The sequence below is a fragment of the Tachypleus tridentatus genome, chromosome 8 (genome assembly GCF_004210375.1).
Source record: "Tachypleus tridentatus isolate NWPU-2018 chromosome 8, ASM421037v1, whole genome shotgun sequence".
NCBI lineage: Eukaryota > Metazoa > Arthropoda > Merostomata > Xiphosura > Limulidae > Tachypleus > Tachypleus tridentatus.
The window spans coordinates 116,501,411-116,528,815 of record NC_134832.1 but is presented as its reverse complement, the minus strand read 5'-3'; the positions used below and the strand labels follow the sequence as shown (position 1 = coordinate 116,528,815).

The window sequence follows — 27,405 nt, the reverse complement described above, 5'->3', positions numbered from 1 at the left end:
GCCTTCAAGAAGCTAATACACAAAATAACTGTAAGATATTTGTATTTCCATAGATTATAATTTGGGTAAGATAAATTAGGAGCGCTGTGAAACACATTCGTTGTTCATTTTTACCCCTCTTTCTTCTACGATATTACTCGGGAAGGTGGCCTGGTCAGGTATCGAATTGATTATGCATAGGCAAATATTGTTTTCAAGCACATAGGTATTTTTCGTAAGTGAAACTGTGCAAATTCCTTTTGCTTTTGCCCGAAGATACAATCAAAAGTCGCTGTCCCAGTTTCCATTGCGGCTAGACTAGTTTGGATTAGACCCCAGCGCCAAGGTTGTGGTCCATGTTTTACTTTAAGTGTGGGTTGTGGCTTGTTTGTCGTTGGCTTTAGCACAAGTAATTCATTTTTTCTTTATTTAAAACACATCTGTATATTATAACAATAGTCTAGCTAGTAAATTAAATGTATGTATTTTTTACAAACTCATGTATTTCAGTTTCTTTAATATTTAGGTGATTTTATATCCGTATAATTTATATATTTCAATATTTTGTAATTACATAATTTACGTATTTGAATGGCTATATGTTTATTTCATTGAAAATGCTACCCCTAGTTTAATATGTTATACTGGTTACTAAATTCGATAGCATCCAGATTTACCTTTAATTAGAATCTGTAAATGACGAATAATAATCAAACATGTCTTGTTAAGATGACTCGTACAGCGGTTGTAATGAACATATTATCATCGAGAGAAATAATATTTCAAACTTAATATTCCAATTCAGGTCTTGGTTTAGAAAAAAAAAAAATCAGCTCACCAATGGTTAAGCGGTACTTTTGCAGGCTTCTGCCTCTAAAATTCTGGTTTCTATTCTTATGGTTGACGGAGAAAAAAAAACATCTATTGTGTAGCTTTGCGCTTCACAACTATCAAAACTTCTTTTATCTTTGTATTTTTTAACTATTTGCATATAAATTGAACAGAAATATGATAAAGGAACTGTTGTGTGTAAACTTCAAAGAAGATAGAACTACATTGCTTGTCACTTTTTGTTGTCTGTATTATACACAAACGTGAGGTGAGTTACTACAGGACATGCGCAGACTGTGTCGAACATGGTTTTTGCCTTGTCTAATCCCGTTTCTCTTGTGAAGTGGTCTAGGGTCGGTAAAGTGGACTTGCAACAATCGGCTCTGTTAGACGAGGATTTGTAGACCAGCCACTCGAGCTTCTGTATTCTGTGACGTGTCTTATACGTTTGAGTTATCAGTGACGAGAGGCGGTTGTTGGACGTCGTGCTGAAAGTTTCTGTGGAATGAATGTTTGAAGTACAACTGTAACCCGTTCAGTATAAATACTGGAAACTTATTCATCGACGAAGTCTTATCTGTACCATTTCTTAACCTAAAGGTCTCTCCTAGGTGCTATTCAGGTAAAATTAATGTTAATTTATTGGTATTTAGTATGAAAGAAAGGAGTGAATTTGTTCATGCGAGTCTGGCTCAAGTATTCTAAAAACTATGTACATTATTTTTACACTAATAAAAATAGTGCGTTTCATGTGATCAGTCACGCTTAAAAGTTCAAGTAACATATTAAGTTAAAAGAAGGTTGTGTGATCGATAACTGTATCAGAATTTATTTCTCTTAAAAGTCGTGATAAACCTAAAAATATTCACGTGGATCAAATTGATGGAGTTTAAAATGTAATAACAATAAAGTTTAAAACCGTGATATGATATTTATCTGGATACAAATTTCATCCAGTGTTGGACTAAACAGACCACGTGGAATTGTCGAAACTCATACCCATATAAATTTTGTATTGTTCTCTGATTGTAAATTTAAGCTTTAATTTCCGATCACTTTACACGGTATTTGAATATTTACATGTTATAACGCTGACGTTTATCCGGATTTGCTCGTACAACATGCAATACAAGTTGTAATAAATGCACAAGATAAGCATAAATATTGGTGTTGTAGAAGTTGTGTCAAAATGTTTAGGTTGTTTGTTAAGGTATAGAACCTTTAACTGTATAATATTAGTATTACGCGCAGAAAACTATATATGGTGATCTCGGTCATACTTCATTAAGTTAAATACAATAGGAGTGACAATTTCACTAGTGATGACTAAGGTTTTAACGAATTAATCTGTTACTTTGAGAAAAATACTTTTAAATAGATAGAAATTCCAGTAAAACATTTTGACAAATTCAGCATAGAATTACCCGTAAAGTTGAAAAACAAACTTCATGATAGGCTTGATATAAAAGAGAACTAACACGCTTATCTTTTCTATGAAACATGTTGCACTCAGGTAGGTGGATTACTCATACACACCCCCTCTACAAACGTAGACCTTATTAAAGTAATAAGAGCTATTTTACATTTTTACGCATTTTCTTGCATACTTTTAGACTTTTGTATTATAATAAGCACGTTGGCCTTTCAGAGGCAACTTGTATGACGTTAATAACGTTGTTGGAGAACTTTTCTTTTGTCTTGTTCTTGGTAGATAAAACTGCTAACTACATGGTTGGATTTTTTTATATTCTTTTTAGTCTCTAAATATTTAACATTTGCCAGTAAAGTTTTAGAAACTCTTTTATTCTGTCTTTCGGAAGTTTGTTATTTCACAAAGACATTATTAATGTTTTTGTTACTTTGTGGAAATAATTAAGTTTTGCTCACGCAGTTTGTCATGTGTTCAAGTATATGCTGAAATATTCTCTAAGCAGTGCATTCACCTGTTAAACTTTCCCTTAAACCCTTAAATGCATTCAACAAAATGTATCATTGTGATTCGGCTGATAAACTGTTCACTGTGTACATGATTTCCATCTTCTAATTTGAAGTTATGAACTAGCCTTCAGTGTTTAACTCGTAGTAATTTGAATACACACGTAGACAATTTCTATTTGTTTGTTTGTACTTAGCATTTAGTCGAAAAATGGAAGATTTCAGTTCATCATCTTCGAATAATCACTTTACCTTTTGGCATGTATAACACGATCATCAACAAGTTTTGATTTATGAACTTAAAATTAGACAAACTCGCAGAAATTGATTTCATGTTAAAAGTTGCAATGTTCGGGTTACTCCAGCATATTATTTGTCCCTTTTCTAGAACAGTCAATACGTTTGAGTTGAGAGCGGGGTTGGATTTAAGTCAGCTTTTACTGACTGGACCCATTTTTGCTTTCGTTCGATGGATAATATTGATATGAATACAGCCTTCTGTCCTCTTTTGTGTGTGTGTTTAAGAGACCAGACATTTTGACTTTAAATCCGCCCCTAGTTAAGGGTACTAATTAACAAACCTTTGGAACTTTTATTTATAAAACTTCACGATAAATATGATAAAGACCACTTGAGATCCAAAAATCTTGTCCCATAAAGCTTTCACGGCTTTTAAACTACAGGGTACAAGCAGAAGGCTGATGGAAAATATGGTATGAAGGCTGGCCTAGAACGAGAAAAGGATTTATGTATGCGAAAATACCCGTAAAGATAAATAAAATCAATTATTGTTATTGTTTTAACTAATTGTGGAATATTTTGCTTCCATGCTACTTTGGCATGCTAAATAATGGTATAAATACTCTTCTGTGAAAATGTATATTACGTTCACTAAGGAAAATAAGAATGGAGTATGACAAATACCTCTGGTGGATCAAGACCGTAAAGTTTGGGAAATAAATTCAAGTTCAATAAAATTGGAAATAATGTACTTCAGGGGGAATGTTTTGAACAGGAGGAATCCTCCACTGTACACCCCTGAATTTAATACTGCGAAATACGACTGTGCCTATTATGATGAAGGTAATCAATTACTTGTTAACTCTTTGTTTTTGCAACAATATAAAGCCTATAGAAATAACAATTTAAATTATTGTGTGAGTGAATAAGCGAAATGGATTTTTGGTTTTCATCGCTGGGAGATTTTCACTTCCATTTTCCACGCTAGACTCCAATTTCGTCAGTTCATTGAACAGCTTTAAATTTACGGAACTTTTATGAAATGTATTTTTATTTGTATTCTAGATTGTAGTTGTTCCTTGTGAAAGAAATAACATGTTCAAAAATTTGTTTTTGTCTGGAGACTATTAAATTTAAACAATACTTGTTATTTGTTTGTTTTCAACCTATAACTTTGACAGTTTGTTGATTTGAAAGTGTTATAATTTTGCTAGCTGATTTCTGAAGCAGTGAGTAATTTGAAGGTTAAAACTCACCAGATCGTCGGTTTACTTCTACTGGTACAACTGGTAATTATTTATTTGCATATCTGTAGGTAATTTCAGGCACTACTGTATTTGTTTGAAGGGGTTTAAAGCCACATGACATTTGAAAGTATTTTCAGCCATTCGCTAAGATAACAGAACAAATTCTTAAAGAATTAGCGAAATTATACTAAAACTATTCTTAACGTGCGAATATTTACAGTAACATGTCTAACTGTATCAGTTAATTTGTTACGTATGTAATACATAGTTTTTCAAGGCTAAAGTTTTGAAGTTGACTCGAGTGTTTGTGTAATGCACAAATTGTAAATTGGTTGATCGATTATTACAGATGTATAATATTTTATTCTAAACATACACACGCACAATACTTTTAATTATCATAGCAAAACTCTCCAAAACTGTTAGTTTACATAACCAGAACTGTATAAATAAAAGGGGTAATTTTCTTGAGTATCGGATAAGACGTTATTACAATTTGATATTAGGATATAAAGCGTTAACGTGACAAGGAAGTAGTAGTGGACTAGAATACAGTTTAGTGGGTTGATCTGTACCTCAAAACAATGTCTTCAGTCTCCTGGTCTCACCGGTCATCTAGGTCACTTGTAACTGATGGTTATCAGAACTTTCTCAAGTAGTGCAAAATAGAACGTTGAAACCTGTAGTACCTCAAGATCCTAGGGCTAAATTATTAACCTTTAGTCAGTTTTCAGGTCATGATAGAAGGTTGTGATGCTGATTTTAGATTGTCGCGAAGATTATCTTTGTCTCATAACCCTGAACCGAGTGAGTATCGGAGAACAAAAGTTAATGTTTTGCTCTTATTACGGAAGAACTGGTGACCTACTTACGCGGCAGTTAAAGCTCATAATCGAGAGGTTATGGTCACCTTTTGATACTATGCATATGACATGACGAATCTGTCAAGTTCTGAGTTGTGACGCTATAGCTTTACCTCTGTTAAAGGAAGGTGGTCAAAAGTCATGCGGGGGCCTCAAACGTCATTGCACTAAAGGTGATTAGTGTTTTATAAACTGTTCATTAAAGAGTTCTAAATTATGCGAAATTATACTTAATTGGGGATACATTCTTCTTGTAGCTATTTTTAGAGTATATGCTGTAGAGAAAAATGCATTTTTATATATTTGTTATAAAACTTTGTTTCACTTGTATTAGAAAAAACATGAAGGCTTTTTCTTCACTTTTGATATGTCGAGGGGGAAGGAAAAAGGTTTATCATAGATACTCCACTACTCCTAATCTGCAGATAATGCTTCCTGTCACGTTAACTGTTTGACTTTTTTCATTTCTTTCTAGACAGGGCATTGACAGTAATTTAAATTTTAATTCTCAGGACTACACAAGTAGCTCAGTGAATCATTGATTCATAACTCCTTTAGGAGGAGAGTGTTCAATTTATCTTCAGTTGCATACGATTCAGACTTCTCTCATCATACAAATATACCAATATTAAACTGGTATGTATTTGATGTGATGTCACACAGCTAAAAAAACGCGTTTTTGCGTAGTAAATTGTCATTTAAATAATTCGGATGGGTAAAGATTTTTGTTGTAGCTCATGTAACAGTTAATGTATTTCATATATATCTTTTGAAGCTATTTGTGTGTGTGTGTTATTGGAAAGCCACACCGGGCTATTTGCTGAGCCCACCGAGGGAATCGAACCCCTGATTTTAGCGTTGTAAATCCGTATACATATCGCTGTACTAGCTGGGTGGGGACAAGCTATTTTTTATCCTTGAACTGAACGGATCAAACCGAAATAGACATTCAGAGAAGTGTGGAAGGAAAACAAGCATTTCACATGATTTTTCGTAGAAAACTTTAGATCTTATCCGTTTCTAACCTTTCGCTACCTTTTTGTATTTATCTTGTACTCTTATTTCTTGGATAAAGATAAAGCTCATACCCTGTTGTTTCACCTGTGAATTACAAGTTAATTATTAAATGGTGTGTGTTGAAAATTTATTTTTATTTATAGTGGTTTTAAATTTATGTAACTGTTTACTTAGTACAATACAAATTACTTAAGATATTAATATTTATTAGGTTATCAAGTACACGTCGCGTACCACTCCTTTTTTGTTTATAGGTTTGACACACGCACACATATACAGTACACTAAATTCCAATACGTTAACTTTTCCATATTAAAAATAACATCGTTAGTAGCTATTCGCGTTTCTCACAAGTTTGTTTTATATGCAATGACAATTGAATAGGTTGATACAGGCGAACATATCTTGTTTTACTGGGTATATTTCAGATGACTTACTTTATTCTAAATTAAAGATATTATCCCACTAGTTAACAATAAAAGGATTAATTATTAGTTTCAAGTCAATTGAAAACCATGTTTATTAAAGAGAAACTGTGTGTGTGTGTGTGTGTGTGTGTGTGTGTGTGAGAGAGAGAGAGAAAGTTGGAAAATAGTTTTGCGATATAGCAATGTAACTTGTTTTATCTTTAGGTGGATCTTTTTGGATTATATGGTAAAAATGTTAATTATTGTCCCCGTAATATTAACGAATCATCTGATTTCTCCTTTAACACTTGCTACAGGCTACTTACACTGGTAGGCCTAACTTCGCAAATAACACTTGAACAGAAATGCCGAGACTAATGGTGCTTACGCCTCACTTACACACAAACTTGCTTGCAGAACTTCCTAGCTAATTAATCGATAACAAATGCTAACTCGCTGACTAATTACTAATTAAATCGCAGACCTATTCACTCTCGTTGTCCAACTCGCTGATTGACACTGAACTTATTAATAACTCTTAAGCTGAATAATACATTCAGTCTGGTATTTTGTATGCTCTTTTTTTTACGTAATTTAAGAATTTTTTACATATTACATCATTACATACTTTCAAATTCCCTTTAGCAAATAATAATATAAATTAAAATACTGAAAATATAGCTTACAACACTACTTTCTTCCTGGATTATTAATTCCTTTGAATAATCCTAATATACATCCAAAATCGTACTGTTACTGTACCAAAACTGTTCATTCTCAAAGTATTTAGTGGTTTTCTTTTACGAGGATATGTGGTGAAAATCGTCTCTTATTGTCAATTGCTTTCTATTTATTGGGAATTCCTTAGGTAGATGGTTGAGTGAATCCACTTGTGGTTTTGTCTTCAATGATCCTTTAAAGTTATTTCGACGGGGACCTTCGGTGTTTTGAACAGGTTTACTTTCTGTTGGCAAATATTTCACTGACTTCATATGTCTTGCCATTTTCTCTCAAATGTACCTCTAAAGACAGCGTATCATTGTAGAATACCTTTTGCTTGGTCGTAACTCATTCTCTTCTATATGGCCTTCCAAACATCTGCATAATGTTGAAGTTTATCCTATCTTGCAGTTAGAATTGTACAGTTATACTATGGTACTTCAATGAAATCCTGTCTTATTATTAACAATATAGTATTTGTCATTTTATCACTAGCTGATTTAAGTCTTACTTGGTTATAATCATACATTACATTAATGATATTCCTTAGTTTCTCTGGATATTCTGTGTAAGACTCTGCTGATAGACTACCCTACGAATGTGTGTATAAAAGGTTCAATGGTACTTTACACTCTTTCCCAAAGATCAGTAATGATATGTTGCATAGAACTTTATGTAATGCTATAAAAAAGCTCAAGCAGTAGTGGGAGATCTTTTACCCACACTATTTGACAATCATTCATAAATTACTAACTTGTTTAAAGAGGGATTAAAAGTTGCTGTTTTTAGTTCCAAGGATCTGACTCATTCCTAGGGTTTGCCTCTTGTCTACGAACAAGGCTGATTCAGGGTTCTGCTCTTGATATAAAAGAAGATCCATATGCACTCTAATCTTCAAACAAATTCATTGGAAAGTTTTTTTTATAAGAGTGTGTTTTTATTCATAAACAGCTTACACTTTCTTGTCATTGGATGAAATAGTAAATCAATGATCTGTTCGTTCCCATTGTTAGTCTGCTGCAGACAATCAAGCTCGGAAGTCGTAGTCCAACATTGTACTGCTGTAGCTGCCCATGCTCTTTTTTTCTAATGGACCTATTCTCTAGGAATCTCTGGTACATAACTGAAAAGAAGTATTATTATACTTTCTCCAGTCTCTTAATGCTTGAGTGTCCAACTGCTGGAAAGTTGTGGAGGGGATGAAATGTTTCTGAATCTAGATTCTATAGACGTACAAACTACGGTAATTGTTTCTGTCCACTGGTATATTTCGATTTCTAAAATAACAAGCCTTCTTGTGGACGAGATGTATCCTAATGTGTCCACTACATCTTTGCCTTTGTCATGTATGGAATGTTTTTGCCACAAGGGTTTTCTGCACTACTATTCATCCAATGAACAATTAATTTCAAGCTTATGTTTTGCCTGAACATATTTCAATGGAGTGTTGGTCTATGGATGTTCATTATCATAATCATTTGCTGATATATTATAACCTGTAATACTTTAGGTTGTTTATCTACCATATCATGCTTCACTTTTTTTCAGTGTTTGTATTCTTCATTAGTAGATAGTCTTCAGGATTATATATCAGCATTTCTTAAAGTGACACTTTCTGATGTTTTGTAGTATGGAATTACTGCCTGTAGAGCTTCACATCTTACAATGTCCTATCCAAAATTGACTAGAATTTTATGGTTTATTGTTCATGGCTTTAATCATGACACTTTTGTTCTTCATATCACGAACTGGAGAGCTTCTGTTACATATGTATATCTACTTTGCTTTAGCCTAATTAGCATTTTCTCATTTGTTATGGCATCTATAAACTGCTTACGTGCTAATGAATCCGTCATTTCACATGAAGAATCTGGGTAAATTTATTGGGCAAGCCTTTCCAAATCTTCCAAACGTTTGGCTAAGATCTTTCTTTTCCATTTTCTGTACTTAGTTTGCCTTGGATACTTTCTTCTGGCTTGTCTTCCAAGCCTGCTTCCAGTACCTGTTAACTGTTACATCTCTCAGCTGATAGATTGGTTAGTGTTGTAATATTTCTGTCATTTCAAGTGGGCAGTATGGTGAAGAGTTTGTTCACGATTCTACCGTATGACTATGGAATTTATTTTAAACCGAACTTCATGTGTGCCTTCCATGATGCCTTTCTATTATAGTCCCTTGGTACTTTTTGGGTGGGAAATGTTGTTGAACTAATAACCAAAATCCTGGCTGAAATGGCGTTATAATGTGACGGTCAATCCTACTATTCGTTGGTGAAAGAGTAGCTCAACAGTTGGCGGTGGGCGGTGATGACTAGCTGCCTTTCCTTTAGTCTTACACTACCAAATTAGGGACGGGTAGCGCAGATAGCCCTCGTGTAACTTTGGAAAATTCAAACAAAACCAAAATCCTGGAACAGGATTTGGGAGTGACAGCTGGAAAAGGCTGGGTAAGTCGTGTAGTCACAGATGGCAAAGTAGTAGCGATAACGGATATAGATCAAATAGTTTCTCATATTCAAAATTTTATTATTTTCTCTTTTAGATTACGGTTCTTGGGGGATAAGACAAGTTGTGGCCAGTTTGATCTTTGCACCTACAAATTCATTTTTCGAATGTTTTGTTCTGTTACTAGTGTTAACTTTGACCTCACTGTCTCTCTCTCTGTGTATCTTTGTTATTGCAGTCTTTCTGTATTTTTTCTTTTTTTTCTTATGCTTTGTCAGTTATGTCATTAAAGCCCTTTTGTACATATTTCCGTATGACTTTGTTTATTATAATCATTCTATACATTTTCATTAGTTTTGTGGATCTCGTTTGCAGTCAGATTTTACTCTTCATTCTTTTAAATATTACATCTCTCTTTTAACCTCCTTTTAAATTCATGTGACTTATCTCTTGATTTTTTAAAACTTTTTATAAACTTGTTTTGGGTCGTTTTTTTGGATTTCTATTATTTTTCTATCTTTTGATTCTGTTTTAATGTTCTATGTCTATGTGCTTATTCTTCTTTTCACTCTTTCATCATCTGCAAACTTTCAATCTTGCTTCGTGTTGGTGTTGTCATCTTCAAGTTTAGTATTAATTGTATTTTATGTTCATAAAACTGACATCATTGTCGTTACGCTTCTGTCATTTGGCGGGTTTCTTTGAATTATTGGGTGAAAAATAGTTCGAATCCTCGCCCACATTAGGATAATGAATTAATTTATTTCTTCAATAACGTTCGTGGCAGCTACTACAGACTATGTTCACTGCTAGGCTTAGCTTCAAATACGACGTTTGAACATAAATTGTGGAGCAGTTTGGAATCTGACATTTTGACCTGAACAGCATCTAATACGCGCATGAGCTAAACCGCCGGGTCATAAACTTGTATAATTCAGGTATAGTATGCCCTAATTTTGAACTGCTAACCAAAAGGAAGACTGCTAGCCAGTAGCAGCGATCACCACAAAGGCTTTGTCGGCTCTATGAATTGAATAACAAGGTTGACTTTCGTGATGACGAGAAACCCCCTTGATGTAAAAAATATATTTTCATCACGACTAGTATGGGTATCAAAACTTTAATTAAAATAAACTCCACAACAATGTTTCGGCATTCTTAGGTTATATTCAGATTCTGTACTTTATATTAAAGTTTTAACACCCATACCAGCCGTCTTGAGAATATAAGATTGACTTTCACTTTTGTAATGTGCTCACATTTGGAAGTTCAGTGCATGTTTAGCGGTATCATGTCTCGAACCCTGAACCATTTAATTTGCAGCCTGACATTCTAATCACAAAACTACGTCTGGTTCTTGTACATTCTTTCAAGATATGATCTGTTAAATTGTTAATTTAAAATTAACAAACGGCGTGATTTAAATTTGCATATTTACGGCTTTATAAATGCTGACAATAGCGTGAGTAAAGCTTTTGGTTTTATCTTTTGGTGTTCTCGCACAAATTTATAGTTTAGGAAGAGAAATGATAAACTTGCTTATCACATTCATCTGTTGCTATCCGTTTCTTAAGCGTGTATCCAAAGTAATAGTGCAAGCTTTTTTTATGCGTTTATCACTAGCGCCGATAGCCTGGTTGTTTTGCACTATAAAATGCCAAACCATCGAGCCAAATTACTAACGGATTAAAAAATGTGGTCAAACCAAGGTAACTTTTAAACTGTAGATGGGTAGATAATGAAAATGTAAGCAAAAATTACAGGAGTTTTTGCTTACCGGATACAGCTGGTTGCCAAAAGTAATTATTATTCGTAATCGTCAGAAAATCTGTGGGTTTAGCCTCTTCACAGCGTTTTAGCAATGTTTGTTTTTCAAATCCTATTTTATTGTAAACCAGTAGAACAATGGAAGCTTTTACACTCTGTTGCAGACTTATTTTGTGACTGTAGGTTGTGCTTTTATCATAGTTTCCTTTCTGTTTACCTTTTTCGACAAGAACATTGTGTCTTCACTCACGTTACGTTATCGCTGAAACAATTGTTTGAGAAATCAAGCCCAGCAGTAGAACGCGAGTGTCAGACTAGGAAGGTGATTCACGTGATTTTGTAGTTCTACGTGCACTGTCTTTTCATGGTGGGGTGTTTAACCTATAAACAGATGGCTGACGTGGAAAGTGCATCATATATATGTCTTCATATCTAAACCATCTATAACCAATGACTAAAGAGCAACCGCCCTGTTGTAACGAGGTGAGGCCAGATGCGAGTGTGACCATGGGTTCACCCCTTACCCATCTCCTGATAGTCTGTTACAGACAAATGTTCACGGATTAATTAACCCCGCCCTCAGTTGATGAATTGGAAAACCGTATTTTTCTTTGCATCAGGGAATAGACTTCTGTGTAAACACGCTTATATTTTTATATGACCCACAGTAAATTGCCAACATGAAGCAACAGTATGAATTAAACATATAGATGGGTTAATGAATATCATTTCTTCTAATGAACGTTAAAAGGAAAAATGTTGATTAAGTGAAAGCATTACAAAAGTTACTCGACTACGTCAGGCGCGGTTGGGTAAAGAGGACAAAATATTTGTAAAGTCAAATAGAAAGGTTAGTAGCTATAAATCATAAAACTTATTTTCGTTTCACTTCTGTTCAAAGCTAATTACTTACATAGACCAGAAATAAAAATTGATATAATAATGAATACAGCTAGCTTAATAATGCTTTTATGGAGTTGTATTTTGTATGTGTGTTAGTCCCTAATATTAAACTACTGACCAAAAAGAAGCCTGTTAGTCCAATGGTTAGAAGTTGACTGTTTACTTTTCATAACGCCCACAGCTTAAAAATGCAAGAAATATTTTGTGGTATAGTAAGGATTCGAAGCCTTCTTCGAATTACACATCTTTTCCACAGAAGCAACACGCAAACCCTGTTATGTTCTTGCACAACAGATATTAATGGAAGCACTTTTCAAACCAAATTGCGATTATAAATAAAATAATAATAAATGTATATAATCATTAAGTAGCCCTGAAGAATACAATAAACTTCTTTTGTAGTATTCAATTTATTTTTCATAACTTTATAGGAATAAAAAAAACAAACTTGAAATCACATAACTGTTCCAATCATTACACCGTAGATCACAGACAGAATACTTATTCTGTTTGTATGGTTATTTTATCTAGCTTTGAAGTGAAAATAACGCGTCGTTTGTGTATTTTTTTAAGTGTAGCACTGCATCTTAAGCCCTCATGCTTCTCACAAAGTAGTTTTTATTGTGTTAGTTTTAAGAATAATTTATTTTGCCATTCTTTATACGTAAGTTAAGATTTCGTTTTAAAACTTACGTTTCTTTTAGCTATATGTGCAGTTTTTTAGCGCAGAGTCGAAGTGAACTATCAGCGCTGTGTCCGTTACGAGAATAAACCTCTCAGTTCTAAAATTTTAAGCCCTCTTCAGGTTTAACGTTGAGTCGTCGGAGAACTAAATATACAGACATACTTTGATTTTAATCCATCTCGGAAACTAACAATGTTTTATAGAATTGTAAAGCAGTTTTTACTAATTAAGCTTAATTATTCACTAACTCTGTATTGTTCATCCACATTTTTCGTTCGAAAGTCTTGCAAATCTTGTCTGCGCAGTCGGCAACGGATAAAGCCACCAATAAAACAAACCGTAATATATTCAGTTTCCGCGAATGTTTAGTAATTGTGCTGACCAAAAGGCAAGTTATTTGATTCTGAAACTCGTTTTATTTTTAAGGTAACAACATTTATGACGCATGTGAAAATTCTCGGTTATGGAACAAGCAAGGATCGTTTTTAATATATGATTCAGTTATTGTGAGCTCACTAAATTCTCGCACATAAGTCATGAAATCTTTCTTTTTTAAATGGTCTTCTTGTATTGTCTGTAGAAATGTTTCAAAGTCGAAATGGTGTATATTATTTTCAAATGTGTTGGGGTGTTATTTGATCCTTGCAGATTTATTACTCTGTTTTTTAAATTTCGCGCAAAGCTACACGAGGGCTATCTGCACTAAGTTAGCAGTGTAAGACAAGCGGGAAGGCAACTAGTCATCATCACCCACCGCCAACTCTTGGGCTACTCTGAAAGGGCGAACATGTTTGGTGTGACGGGGATTCGAACCCGTGACCCTCGGATTACAAGTCAAGTGCCTTAACCACCTGGCCATTCTGGGCCAATTATTATTCTGAAAGCATTTTAATGACGCATACATATGCTATAAACCCAATAGTGAAAGAAAAGAAAAACAGCTTATACTGCAATATGTTAACTTCATTATATCTGCTACTTTCAGTACCAACGAACCTTTTCATCCTATGCTAAGGGTCATCAGGTTGTCTGTAATTCGACAGAAATGTCAGTGGTCAATTAATGGCAGCTTTTAGGTTTAAAATTTGTAAACTCTAAAATTAGATATAACTATGTTTTTAAGAAATATATTATCTTCATTCCGAATATGGCTAGACGCTACACGTACATTTCATGAAAAACAGTTGTTAGGTTATGAACTAGACTAAGAAAGAGAATTTGTAATGATTGTCCATTTAAGTTTTTTACAAGTCAGATTTCTAGGTAATAATTAAGCACGACATTTTATTACAACACCGTTTATTTTATTTCAATTATTTTTATTATATTTTGAATTAACTTTTATTCTTATTCACAAAAATTGGCAATCCAACAGAAAGCTAGTCTTCAGTTTTTTTTTCTTGTACGTATATTTAAAGGATTACCTGGAAGTGAATTAATGTTTAAAAACAAAGAGTAAAATGCGATTTATTAATCCTACTGACCGTCATACAAGAGCAGGAAATTCCCTGTTTGTTGTTATATTTTACTTAGATTGAATAATCTATAATGAAACGATGAAGAATGAGACTAATTACTGGAGGTTAAAATGCTAGTGATGTACAGGTTTTTGAAAGTACTCATAATTTTAAGTAGCTTGCAGTTGTTAAGCCTAAATCAACATGTTTTAATGATGTGACAAGTTTGACTATCTCGAACCAAAATGTAAAATCGGCATTATGAATTTACTTTAACACAGTAGATGTGGGTAATCAAACTGAGTGGTTGACAGTTTTTAAGGGGATATAGGGCATTTGTACAATGATTACATCATGAACACTCAACTGAGTAAGTTACGTGTAAGAAGTCTTACGTCATTAGGTTAGATGCACGTATATCTGTGTAATTAACAACACTATGTAACATAAATTTTGTTCCTGGATAGCATCTATTATTTCTTAATTGCTTACGTTGTAAAAGTGCGTAAAATGACCATTATTCCGTTAAAACTTTGCTTTTTGTGACCTGGATAATGAAATTTAGAAATTAACCTATTTTCTATATAAAAACGGGCAAACTTGCACACTTTCATTTACATAAGGTCTGAATAAAACAACATATGAATCAAGATATACATGTATTTATTCTAAAGTTGTACAAAAATGAACAAAAATGTTTAAAACTGAGTAGTTTTTCGAGATTTGCGACTGTAATGTAAATCACTTTCACGTATCAGCCCCCAAATAGTCTCCCATCATGTTTTCGTTATACGCTCCCAGGTCACAAAAGCAAAGTTTGAAGAGAAAATAGTTTTGTTTTTTTCATTTACTTTAGGCATAAGCAGTTGGGAAATAACTCTTTCTGCCCAAGAACAAGAAAAAGTTAAAACATTTTGTTACACAGTGTAATCTCATTGAATTCCAACAATCTTGTGCTGCTTTTCTGATAGGCAACAACACATAAACCAATAGAACAAATACGCATGCTATATATTGATAAAACGCAAAAGTATTCCATTTAGGTTCTACAAAATACCGTGATGAATACAAAGGTAAAACAAGTAATTAAATCCTTAGCCATAATAATCTACATATTAAACAACAACAAAAACCTATTAAAGTAATAAAATAATGGCAACAATAAATACATATTTTTAGACACAAATGCTCTAGAATAGTAAAACAACGGCTGCGATTGCATTTGTATGATTTGTAGTGTAACGAAACTGGGAAAATAATTTTGTTGTAGGAATTGTCTTAACAGCAGTTGTAACCTGGGGGGGTATCTTTTTAAATGGTAGAGTGCTAAAGTTAGTTTACAGTATTCTTTATTTTTGTAAGTTACGATAACAAGTACAATATTCAACGTATTGGTACAATAAAATATAGAAATGTGTAATATTATTTGTATGGCCAGGTGGGGTTAAGGCACTCGACTCGTAATCCGAGGGTCGCGGGTTCGAATCCCCGTCACGCCAAACTTGCTCGCCCTTTCAGCCATGGGAGCGTTATAATGTGACGGTCAATTCCACTATTCGTTGATAAAGAGTAGCCCAAAAGTTGGCGGTAGGTTGTGATGACTAGCTGCCTTCCCTCTAGTCTTACACTGCTAAATTAGGGACGGCTAGCGCAGACAGCCCTCAAATAGCTTTGCGCGAAATTCAAAACAAACAAAACTACATTTAAATCTAGGTATATGAACAACGCGAAAGAAATTACTATTTCAATGCTTAATAAACTTGCACTTTTCGAAAAATAATAAGCAAAGCACACTTCTGTATGAATGTTTTCATGGCTATCATTGGATTTAAGTGTAGTTTTTAAACATTTCTATTTTGTAAAAAAAAAAAAAGTGAACTGTAGACAATTGAAAAAATTGAATCAGGTCTAGTCTAGTTATGCATGTTTTAGTAAAAGAACGAGTGTATTTGTAACAACGAACTTTGTAGTTAAGCACGAAACTATACAATAGTCTATCTGTGCTGTACCTACAACGAGTATCGAAATTCGGTTTTTAACATTATAAGCCTTGCTGCTAAGTGTTGAGTCACTGAGAGCAACAACAAAGGAAGATTATACCTCAATCATGGGGAAAATACTGTATATATATGGAAGTTATTTTCCTTATACCAGTGTACTTTATTTCATAGTGAAGAGATAATAATGAAAATTTTGGTATATCTCTCAAATATTTGACCTCCACCGTTCTTTTAAAACTACGTGGTAAATACAATATAACACATCATTGGAAAATGGTTCGTGGATAATGCCTCTATTCGTACATGTATCGTAATTCCGAGTTATAAGGAGGAATGTTAATTCACAAAATAATTCAAATTTTAATAGTTGATAAGATTAATTTTTCTATCTTTAGAATAGATTTGATATATTTTTACATAACCCCTGTTTAAATATAATTCAGTGTAAATTATTGATATAAGTGGGAAGTTGCATCTTCGATTGACGCACTGCTTAAATGCTTAAAGAATAATATATTTATAGTTACGAGAAGACGAAATTCCGCATCATAAAATACGTCAATCTTTGTCAGTTTACCTCATGAAAGTTAGACATCACTCATATGGTTTGAAATGCAACTTATTGGTCATTCGGCCTAAACTGTACGAATCTCAAATTCGCAGTTCGGCACAATAACCACAAAGCCGCGGTCTGTCATATAATGCTTCTGGATTCTGGATAGATCTTGGAGAAGACATTTAAATGTTTTTCTCGTACATAGAGAGCCATTTAATAAAAGGAAAACTGCTGATCACAGAAGACTCAAAACTCTTGGCCTGCAGTGGTGCCATTAGCGCATTCAGCGAATCACTACCACGTAGACCAACATTGTTTTTACAGGTGAATCACTCTTCATCTGGTAGTCGAATAATAAGCCTGTACGTATTTGGAGAGAGCCTGCAACTTTTTATCCCTCATTAACATGCAGGAACGTGATGCTTAAAGCTGTGGTGGAAGTTTGGTGAAAACCGATTTCTAAATCCTACGAATGGCACCACTAATATTACACATAATATAGCCACATTTTACGACTCTTTGTGTTACCATATGTTGATGCGATTGGCTTAACTGATGGTAACGCCCACCTACTATTCCCATCCCTAACTGGTTGATATATTCCATGAAAAAAGAGGAAATTGATTGAATAAAGTGACTTCCACGCTCACCGGACTTCAACCCCATGCAGCATGTAAAGGTTATTCAAGTGATCCCAGACGTAAAGATGTCCTGAAAACAGCTCTTTCAAAATAATGGTTAAGAATAACCAGGACTTTATCACCATTCTGGTTATGAACATTCACAATGATGCACATCTTCTTTTTTGATGGTTGTCATAATGCATTTTAATCAGAAATGTCAAGAACTGCAGAGATATAAAAAGTACGTCAATCAAATGATCATTCACGAGCGAAAACTGAATGACCAATTATAATTTTCTAAATTTTAAAGCACACGATTGAAATGCAAATGGTTGATTTATAAACATTAACTTAGGAATCATTGATATTATATAAGTGGTCATTATGAATGGTTATCTTTCAATTGTTTGGGCCGATATATTAATAATGTTCTTGAAAATATTCCTCTTTCATTATTGTTTGTAATTAAAGTAAATCGCATCGTCATGTGTCGAGACGTGATCAAATGTTATCCTATTAGTACCAACTGCTAATTGCTACAGATTTCTTTTATTTATATTAATCTGTAACTCAAAATAACTATTTTACTTTTCAAATATTTTTGAAGTCTGTTTAATATTTTTTATAACGTATTAAATATTACTTTTTTACACAAACAAAGTATAATTTCAATTATCAAACGTTTTATTGACACGCCAAACAAAATGGCCTGCCATGGCTAAGCGTGTTAAAGCGTGCGACTCGTAATCTGAGGGTCGCGGATTCGCATCCCGGTCGCACCAAACATGCTCGTCCTTTCAGCCGTGGGGGCGTTATAATGTGATGGTCATACCCACTATTCGTTGGTAAAAGAGTAGCCCAAGAATTGGCGGTGGGTGGTGATGACTAGCTGCCTTCCCTCTAGTCTTACACTGCTAAATTACAGACGGCTAGCACAGATAGGCCTCAAGTAGCTTTGTGCGAAATTCAAAAACAAATCAACAAACCAAACAAAACTAAGTTCGAAACACAAAATGTTAAAACAGTTTTACTAAAACCAATTGATTAAAAAACATGGCTCTTTGTATAGAGTCTCCAAGAAATATTTAATAATATTTATATGTGCTACCAAATTACCTAGTCTGAACCTTCTTTCATAATAAAAATCTAAGATATACCTCTTGTCTGTTTCACCTGGAGTTAATTGTTTTTAAAGTGGTTTTAATGATTTTAGACTCATAAGTTATGAATAAGGATTATTTACTTGTTCACTTGAGCCTAAAGTATAACAACAAATCATTTTTAGCTATAAAGTTTCAGATACACAGTTACAAGAAAGCTATGAAAAGATTGTTATAATTGTGGTATTTACAACAAATTTTAAACTTAATCTATATGTATTGCTGAACATTTCAACGACTAATCACTAATTATTACACTACTCTTCCGCAATGGCCACTAAACCTTTGTTGAATTTCGCGCCAGCTAATCGAGGCCTATCTGTAGTAACCGCCCCTAATTTTGAATTGATAAACTAAAAGGAAGGAAGCTATTCAATTCCCCGTTAAATTTGTATATCTCAAAATAAGAAAAATATAAATGGGCAATGTCCTGAAAAGGACCAGTCTAATGTTAATATTAATCCATAAAATGCAGTCAATTCCAACAGTGCAATGGAAGGAGGAAGAGGTTTCATGGGTGTAAAAATTGTATATACCCAAATATCAGAGAGAGAGAGAGCAGCTATTCAACAACACCCTCCTCCAACTGTGATTAAATGTTACATTATAACGAACCTAAGGATGAAAGACAAGGGTTCGGTGACAAGATTTCGAGTAGTGTCTTAACCATCTGACAAGTATTTTAATCTTTTGCATATTAATTTTGTGTGGTGTGTCAGTAAAAATATATTATTTACAGTTACATTCTAAACTTGTCCTTTAAATTTTAAAATAGATATAATTTCGTTTTAATTTGATACGGCTATTTTTAGTGTGTGTGTCTGTATGTATTCTTATAGCAAAGCCGCATCGGGCTATCTGCTGAGGCTGTTTTTAATGAAGACCATGACCCTAGTTCTCAATTGTCATCAATCGGTACCATCTAACGTGGCAAATTCTAACAATATTTTATAAAGAGATGTACATGCGCGGAAGATGTTTTTAATATGATAACTTTGTTGACTTGTAGCTTAGTGGTGGTAGTAATCTCTTTTGAATAAGACAATCTGGCTGGCGACAAATATACGAAGCGCCATTAAAAACGCAATGAGTTGTTTCATACCAAACTTATGTTTAATCTAGCATATTAAAATTGTTTAACTGTATGTACGTTGTTTGCGTTTTTAATGCCTCTCAGTAAATTTTTAATTTAAGAATACTGTAGTGCCCAGAGTAGGAGAACCATTCCACAGCTGATTCTTCTAGAAATTGTTTTGTTTTTTTAAGTTTGAGAAGATCGTCGAAAACATCTGGTTGGGCAAATTGAGCACTAGACATAAAAGATTTGTGATCGGCACTTATTGGATTGTTCCAGTTCTAGTCAAGCATATCAACTATAGCTTAGCCACTAGCTTATTTTCTTTGTATTTTAGGCATCTACAGATTTACACGTGTAAACATGGAATATTGACCCATTTCACAGTGTCTCAACTGCCTTATACATGTGCTTCTGTACTCAGCTGTAAGATAACTACCTCTGGTTTAAGATTGAATCAGTTGGCGCCCCTTGGATTATTTGTCTTTATTCACTTTCTCCTCAATTAACTGATCCATAGCTACAACTTACAAAGGATTGCGATACAAGCTACACAGATATTTCTCCGTTTAGAAGGTGGAATAAACACTTGCAAACGTTTCATTTGAAGACAGTGGACTGGCAAGTTGCGTGCCTGGTTTAGTCCAATTACACGAAATTATGGACCGACTCGTACATTCACTTACCAAAATCATGTAAAAAGATGTCCCCAAGAAGGCTGTACCTAACCAAAACTGATAGTGTGGCTACCATTTTGGAAAAGCTATTCAAAAGGGAAGGTTATCACTTATAAATGTATATATATTTTTTTTCTCCGTCATAATAACAGAACTTTATAAATGGCATTTTTCGACACCAGCTGATATCTGATATCACTCACGATCTGTAATGATGTTTGTTTTAACACCTGTAGAAGACGTAATTTAAAAATGAATTAATTTTCTTAAATGTTGTGAATTCATAGCTTACGTAATGCTCCACCAAAGTATTTTTATACATATCAGGCGAAGTTTAAAGCATTAACAAACAAGAATTTATTCTATTTTTGAGTATAGATAAAACATGCCAGACTTGTGTTCTCTGGTTTAAATATGGCTCAGTTGTTAGCGTGGCCACATTGTGAACCTGAGGATTTATGGTTCGCAACACATTGCTTCAAAAGTTCACTCCACACTTAGAAGGCGTGAGTGCATTATTGGAGTGACGGTCAAATCCACCTGTTCAATCGGATTACAGTTAGCGGTAAGAGCGTCAACAACTTTTCCTTTAGTCTATACGCTCAAAATTAGTGACGGTCATACTCGGGTAACCTTTATGTAGCTTCGCAAAATGTCATACAAACAAATCAACTTATTTTTATTTCTACGGGACTAGACAAGCATAGATGTATTTCGTATAAACACTCGCAAAAATATGTACTTTTTAGATCATCGCGACATACAGAGAAGACATATTTTATCTGTACATTATTAAAGTTTGATGGTCAGAAAGTTTTGAAAAATACTGACGCGTATAAACTGTGGGTTAAACCTTCCTATTTATTTTTTATTGATACATATGTGTTCACGAAACCTCACTGGAAGCTCATGGTTGAAGAATCGGAGAGCACTTTATTGGTTTATTCAGCTTGATATACTTATTAGTAACAATTAAAACCAGGACCTCACATTGCCTGTTGCTTAGAGTACTTGATTCACTATATGTAGCTTGCGGGATCAACACTCGTCGCCGAACATCATCGTCCTTTCTGTGTTTTTTTTTTTTGGGGGGGGGGTATTATATGATGGATATTTCCACTCTTTTTATTTTAAATAAAAAATAGCGTAAAAGTTAGTGGTGGTTGTAGCCGGTCCGTTGCGTTCAAAATTGGGTGCGGTGACAAACGATAACAATACAATACGTTTGAACACCTTACGTTATACAGTACGAGGGCTGTTCAAAAAATACGCGGACTAACGTCATAAAACAAAATGTACTTTATTTAGAAGTTACAGGTCTGGGACCCCTTCAAAGTACTCTCCTCCCCAACGCACACACTTATCCCAACGGTGTTTCCACTTGTTGAAACAGTCCTGGTACGCTTCTTTTGTAATGTCCTCCAGCTCCTTCGTCGCATTTGCCTTAATCTCGGGAATCGTCTCAAATCTTCTTCCTTTCAAGGGTCTTTTGAGTTTGGGGAACAAGAAAAAATCGCAAGGAGCAAGGTCAGGTGAGTATGGGGGTGGGGAAGAACAGTGATCGAGTGTTTGGCCAAAAACTCACGAGTTCTGAGGCACAAATTTCGCAGCAACGCGGTGCATCTTCAATTTTTCGGTCAAAATCTCGTAACAAGATCCAACTGATATCCCACACTCTTCAGCAAGCTCCCTGACAGTCAGACGTCGATTTGCTCGCACCAGGGTGTTGATTTTGTCGACGTGTGGGTCGTCAGTTGACGTGGAAGGACGTCCAGGACGCTCATCATCTTCAATGGACTGTCGACCATCCTTAAAACGTTCATGCCACTTGAAACATGCTGTACGATTCATAGCAACATCACCATAAGCCGTGTTAAGCATAGCAAAAGTTTCAGTCGCAGATTATCCAAGTTTAACACATTTCACAGCAAGTCGTTGATCCTTCAGGTCATTCATTCTGAAATCCGCCAAACGAAAAAATTGCACTTCTTTTTAAACCGCGTAGCTAATACACAAATGAAGATATCTGCAATCAAGAAATGGCGTCGTAATCAGCTGATCTGTGCGAACCTAGCGGCACCAAGCGGATTCCCCTGGAACCAACTGGAGCCGCGCAATTCAAATAGTCCGCGTATTTCTGAACAGACCTCGTACAACCTACCCATTATTGCAAATGCTACGCTTGTGAGAAAATAATAACAGCTAACTTTGCCTGCTTGATTTAAAGTTCAAATTTTAAGACAGTGTCCAGAAAATTATTGTTTTTAGTACTTATTAAATGAGAGGCTACTTAATTACAGTAATTCTTTAATTAACTATAAAATAGAACGACATAAGAATTGTTTGTAGCTACTGTGAAGACTTGCGACTGTGATAGTGGTCAAATTTACCTAAGTACGAGTATACGTATTAAGCTTCGTGCTTTAAGCTCTAGAAATTATCAGTACTAGAGGTCTGAGTATTTGGTAAACAATGGATAAACTAAAACAACTGACAAATGAGAATTTTCTTTTTGTTGTACCAAATTTGTTTCCATAAACTGATTATTTTTTTTAATTGCTTTTCATGTTGTCTATTGAGAAATACACCACAACAGACCTGGAAAGTTCACTTTAAACTACGTAACTTGAATATAACAAAAATCCTTTGAACTTAAACCCCAATTTATAGTAATTTCGTATTACTTTTTGGCTCCTACCTCCAGTGGCATAACGGTATGTCTGCGGACTTACAACGCTAATAACCGAGTTTCAGAGCACAGGTACTCTATTGTATAGCTTTATTCTTAATTCAAACAAACAGTATTTTTTCGAACGCCATCCATTAGAGTAATTTTGGTTTGGTATAACATGCAACATGTAGCCATTTATGGATACCGAAATGTGGGATACGTACCCTCTCTCCGGCATCTATGTGGGAAATTGTGCGAGTTTTTGAAGGATCACAATTTTCAGAAACTTGGTGTTCACTTAAAAAGCTGAGAGTAGTAGCTTTTCACTATATAACTGAACGTCTATATGACCAAGAGATTTTATTTCGACTGATAAAGTAAAAATAAATGTTTTTATAAAACATCCGAGATTCGTCAAATAATTGAATACGATTCAACTCGAATCTGTGTGACAGCTCTAAAGTAAATATGCAAAAACCTGTGAAATCAAAATGTATTAAAACAGTGGATATAAAAGTTTTATAAAAGCAAATATTCAACTGCTTGGCGTCTTTTGTTTTATTAAAATAAAACCGGTTATGATAATATTGGCTCCTTTCTCTTGGTCACAGTTTTGGGCGTTCTCCACCACTTCGCCCACCTAAAAGAGCGTATTAGTCAGCTGGAGTTTTTTTTTTTGTTTTTTTCATGACAAGAAAAGAACAAGTTTTAGGTGGCAAATCCTGCCAAACTAGCAAAGCGAACCTTTTGTAGAAACCACCTACATGCAAAGGATCATGATATCAGACCTGCGTAAGTTTTGTTTGTAATAAATTGTTTCATTAGAATACATTATAATTCCTCCCAAGTAAGGGATAATAATGTAACATTCATATTAACGACTGTACAATAGATTAATCATATTAATGGTGTTTTGTTGTGTTTTTTAAAGGGAAATTAGCCGGGCGTGTCTTATTTACCAGTGTGGAGGGAAGTGTTATACATATCATAAGGAATTTCGGATAGCTTTAAAACTAATTATACTTCACTTAGCGTAAAAAAAACTATTCGTTCTTTCTCGACAGTTTACAGTAGTGTTCAATGTGTACAATAAGTCTTTACTTTCCTGTAACAACTAAACTCTGCGTTGAATCAACTGTTAAGCACCCGAAGGCTCTTTTGTTCTTTTGGAATTTTCTGTCGCTTGTAAACAAGTCCAAGGTGCCACGTTTTCGGTGTTTCCTGCATGTACATTAAAGTTGTCCTTGTCAAAATAATACACATTTCAAATCATACATACTTTGTGCCTTTAATTACTTTCTATTATTTATTATTTTGGAGTATTTTCTCCATGTTCTTTAAATGCACGCTACGATTCTGATGGCCTTATAATTCTTCTGTATTCCGTTAGTGAAGTGATCTGTGTTTGACCTACTTAAATGTAATTTTATTATCAGACTTCAAAGATCAGTTTCTTTCTTTCTTTTTTAGACTATGAACAATTTCTTTTATTCGGAAACTTCTGAATTAATGAGTTACAAACTAGTTTATCGCTACGTCGTGTTAAGGGAGTGAGTGTTGTTCACTAGCTTGCCTTCCCTCTAATGTATCATTTCAAATTGGGGACAGGTTGTGTAGGCTTTCAGAAGCTTTGTACGAATGTTTAAATACAAACAAAACTTCCACCCATCCAATCGGGAATAATTCAACATTCATATTAACACTTATACAGTAGATTAGACATACTAATGGGAGATTTGCTGGACATGTCATATTTACCAGTGTGTCCAGGACTGTGAATCTGCAGGTCAATGATTCGCATCCCCTTGCCGCAAAATCGTGCTCCGCCTTTTGAGGCTGTGGGTGTGTTTATAAGAGTATTGGTCAAAACCCGCTTCTTTTTTTTTTTTTTTTTAGAGTAGCCAAAGAATGAACGGAGGGTAATTTTGAGTAGCTACCTTTCTTCTGGTCTATCAGTTTAAAATTAGGAACAGCTAGGCAAATATTCCTCCTGAAACTTTGGGAAACAAACTTTTAAAAATAAACGAGGATTACTATATTTAATTGCATAAAATATTTTATTAATTTTTGGTAACAAATATTTATGTACGCAAAGTGAAAATACGCTTGGCTTCAAACAGTAATGATTTTTTTCAAAACAAAATCATTTTTATGCATACAAATTTTTTGTAATTGTTCTGTGTAATTTTATAGTTCATAGAAAACTTTCATCAAACTTATGACTACAGATTAAAACGAAAAGTGAAAAGGAAAGAAAGGTAATTCATACAATGTTTGCTGTTTTGGCTTTATTGCAATCAATTCCTTAGCGTTCTATATTTTTTTATACTTTTGATAGACTGTTGATAATTCTGTCACTTAATTTTTCTTTTCTGTTTCTCGATATTAGAAGCAGTTTATCTTGTGGTGGTGAAGACTATGGATCGAAACATTCCTCACGTCCGGGACATCTTCTCTAACCTTCACAAAGACCCACTGTCTAACAATATACAAGAAGTTTGTGTCTATGACTGTTCTCCAGGAAGCAGAAGGAAAAAAAGAGACTTTGCAGAGATCCCCAGTGAAATCCTTGTGGAGGACTCCATTGAGCCAACGGAAGATGGTAATGGGAGGAACAAGCTAGAAGACTGTAAACTGGTAAACAGTAGAAGCAAAAACAAGAAGAACAAACCCCCTATGGATGAAAATCGTGTTCCTTTCGAACATAAGAAACATAATACCAATAAAAATGGCAATTGCGCTTGTTATGGAACAAAAACATTAACGGAAAAAGACATACGACATCTTGAACGTCACTTATCCATGAAGAAAACGATCAGGAAACAAATCAGTAGGAACCTTGCTCAGGCTTTTGTGGAAGATCCTAATGCTATTCAGTTCGACAATCCGTCCAGTGGGACGGCTGCTGCAAGCCAACAGTCAGAGAAGGCAACCAATGGTAGTTTCACTTTAACTCGCGCAAAAGTCACGAAATCTGAACAAAATGTGCTCGACATGTTAAGGGAAACCCGAGATGACCCACAGTCTGGTGACTCTAGTCCCTCTAACCCTTCGCTCTGCAAAGAACAACAAAGACACTCTAGACGTAAAGGAGCTCCACCTGTGAATGAAAGTACCTCGGAATCTAAGGATAACATCGCTTCAGGAGACAGATTTTCCTTCTGGAAAATGTTCTCGATATGGGGAAAAGGCAAGCACTGAAATATACATTATGAAACTTTATTTTTTATTATTGCTTAGATTGAAGAACTATAAAATGATTTGAAATAATCTTTCTCCTGACCTTTAAAAGAATTAATTGTTTGTCACAATAATTTGTCTTTTCCTGAAAGCATTTTGGCATGGACCTCTCAAGATACGTGAACTATGCTGAGTGAACAGTTGATGAAGATATTTCTATATTTCATTCATTGAAATGGAATTTCTCAGCAACAGGCTTGATGACTTGTAAACCAAAAAAATCTATTTTGGATACCCTTGGTTAGCATATTGTATTGCTTTGTTCTTAAACACAAACGAACAAAACAGTCTTTTAAAAATTCAAGTGGTTCAAATATTTATGCGTTTTATAATTTTTTATTGTTGGGGATTTTTTCACTAGGTGGAGGTAATGTCTAGTCATTGTGATGGTAAGTTACATTTTATTATTATTATTGAAAAATTCTGAAATCATATGTCTCTCATTTGCGATCACATCGTCTTCACTCTGGACGTGTATTTATCATACTTAGAAAGTCATCCACCAATGTTATTAAATATATTAATTTTTTTTATTGCTGTTTTTACTGTATCAATGATAATAAATGTTATTAAATGTGATTTCTCTTCTCCGTAGCGGCGATAGTAAACCCATACTCCTATTATTTCAAAAATAACTTTTTCTTTTTTGGCTCTAGGATAGGCCATAAATTTCATTAATATGGCATCACCAAATATTATAATTGTCTCTTGATGTAATTTAGAGAGAATGAATTAGTAAATTTGAGGTTTACATCAAAGGAGTAATATTCGAATCAGTTGTATATACACATAGTTTTATTTTGAAGTGTATTACGTTTACTTATATTACCTACACTGAATTTTGTACAGAAACTAGGTGAGAGGTACCAATAAATCAGTGATAAATAACAATGTTGACGTTGTTTGTT

The 27,405-nt window shown here is 34.3% G+C and overlaps 1 protein-coding gene across 3 annotated transcripts; it reads left to right on the top strand.

Annotated features, from left to right (window-relative positions):
* Nucleotides 1-250: 250 nt before the first annotated feature.
* On the top strand, nucleotides 251-27,405 carry LOC143223279 (uncharacterized). Of its 3 annotated transcripts, XM_076451049.1 has the most exons (3): nucleotides 251-388; nucleotides 1,155-1,432; nucleotides 25,647-27,404. In XM_076451049.1, exon 3 carries the CDS (start codon nucleotides 25,676-25,678, stop codon nucleotides 26,456-26,458), a length of 783 nt encoding a protein of 260 aa, XP_076307164.1. In that variant the 5' UTR covers nucleotides 251-388; nucleotides 1,155-1,432; nucleotides 25,647-25,675; the 3' UTR covers nucleotides 26,459-27,404. The 3 variants fall into 3 exon arrangements, with proteins under 3 accessions (XP_076307164.1, XP_076307163.1, XP_076307165.1); XM_076451048.1 differs by lacking the exons at nucleotides 251-388; nucleotides 1,155-1,432 and adding an exon at nucleotides 23,951-24,049 and having other exon boundaries at nucleotides 25,647-27,405; XM_076451050.1 differs by lacking the exons at nucleotides 251-388; nucleotides 1,155-1,432 and adding an exon at nucleotides 25,496-25,515 and having other exon boundaries at nucleotides 25,647-27,405.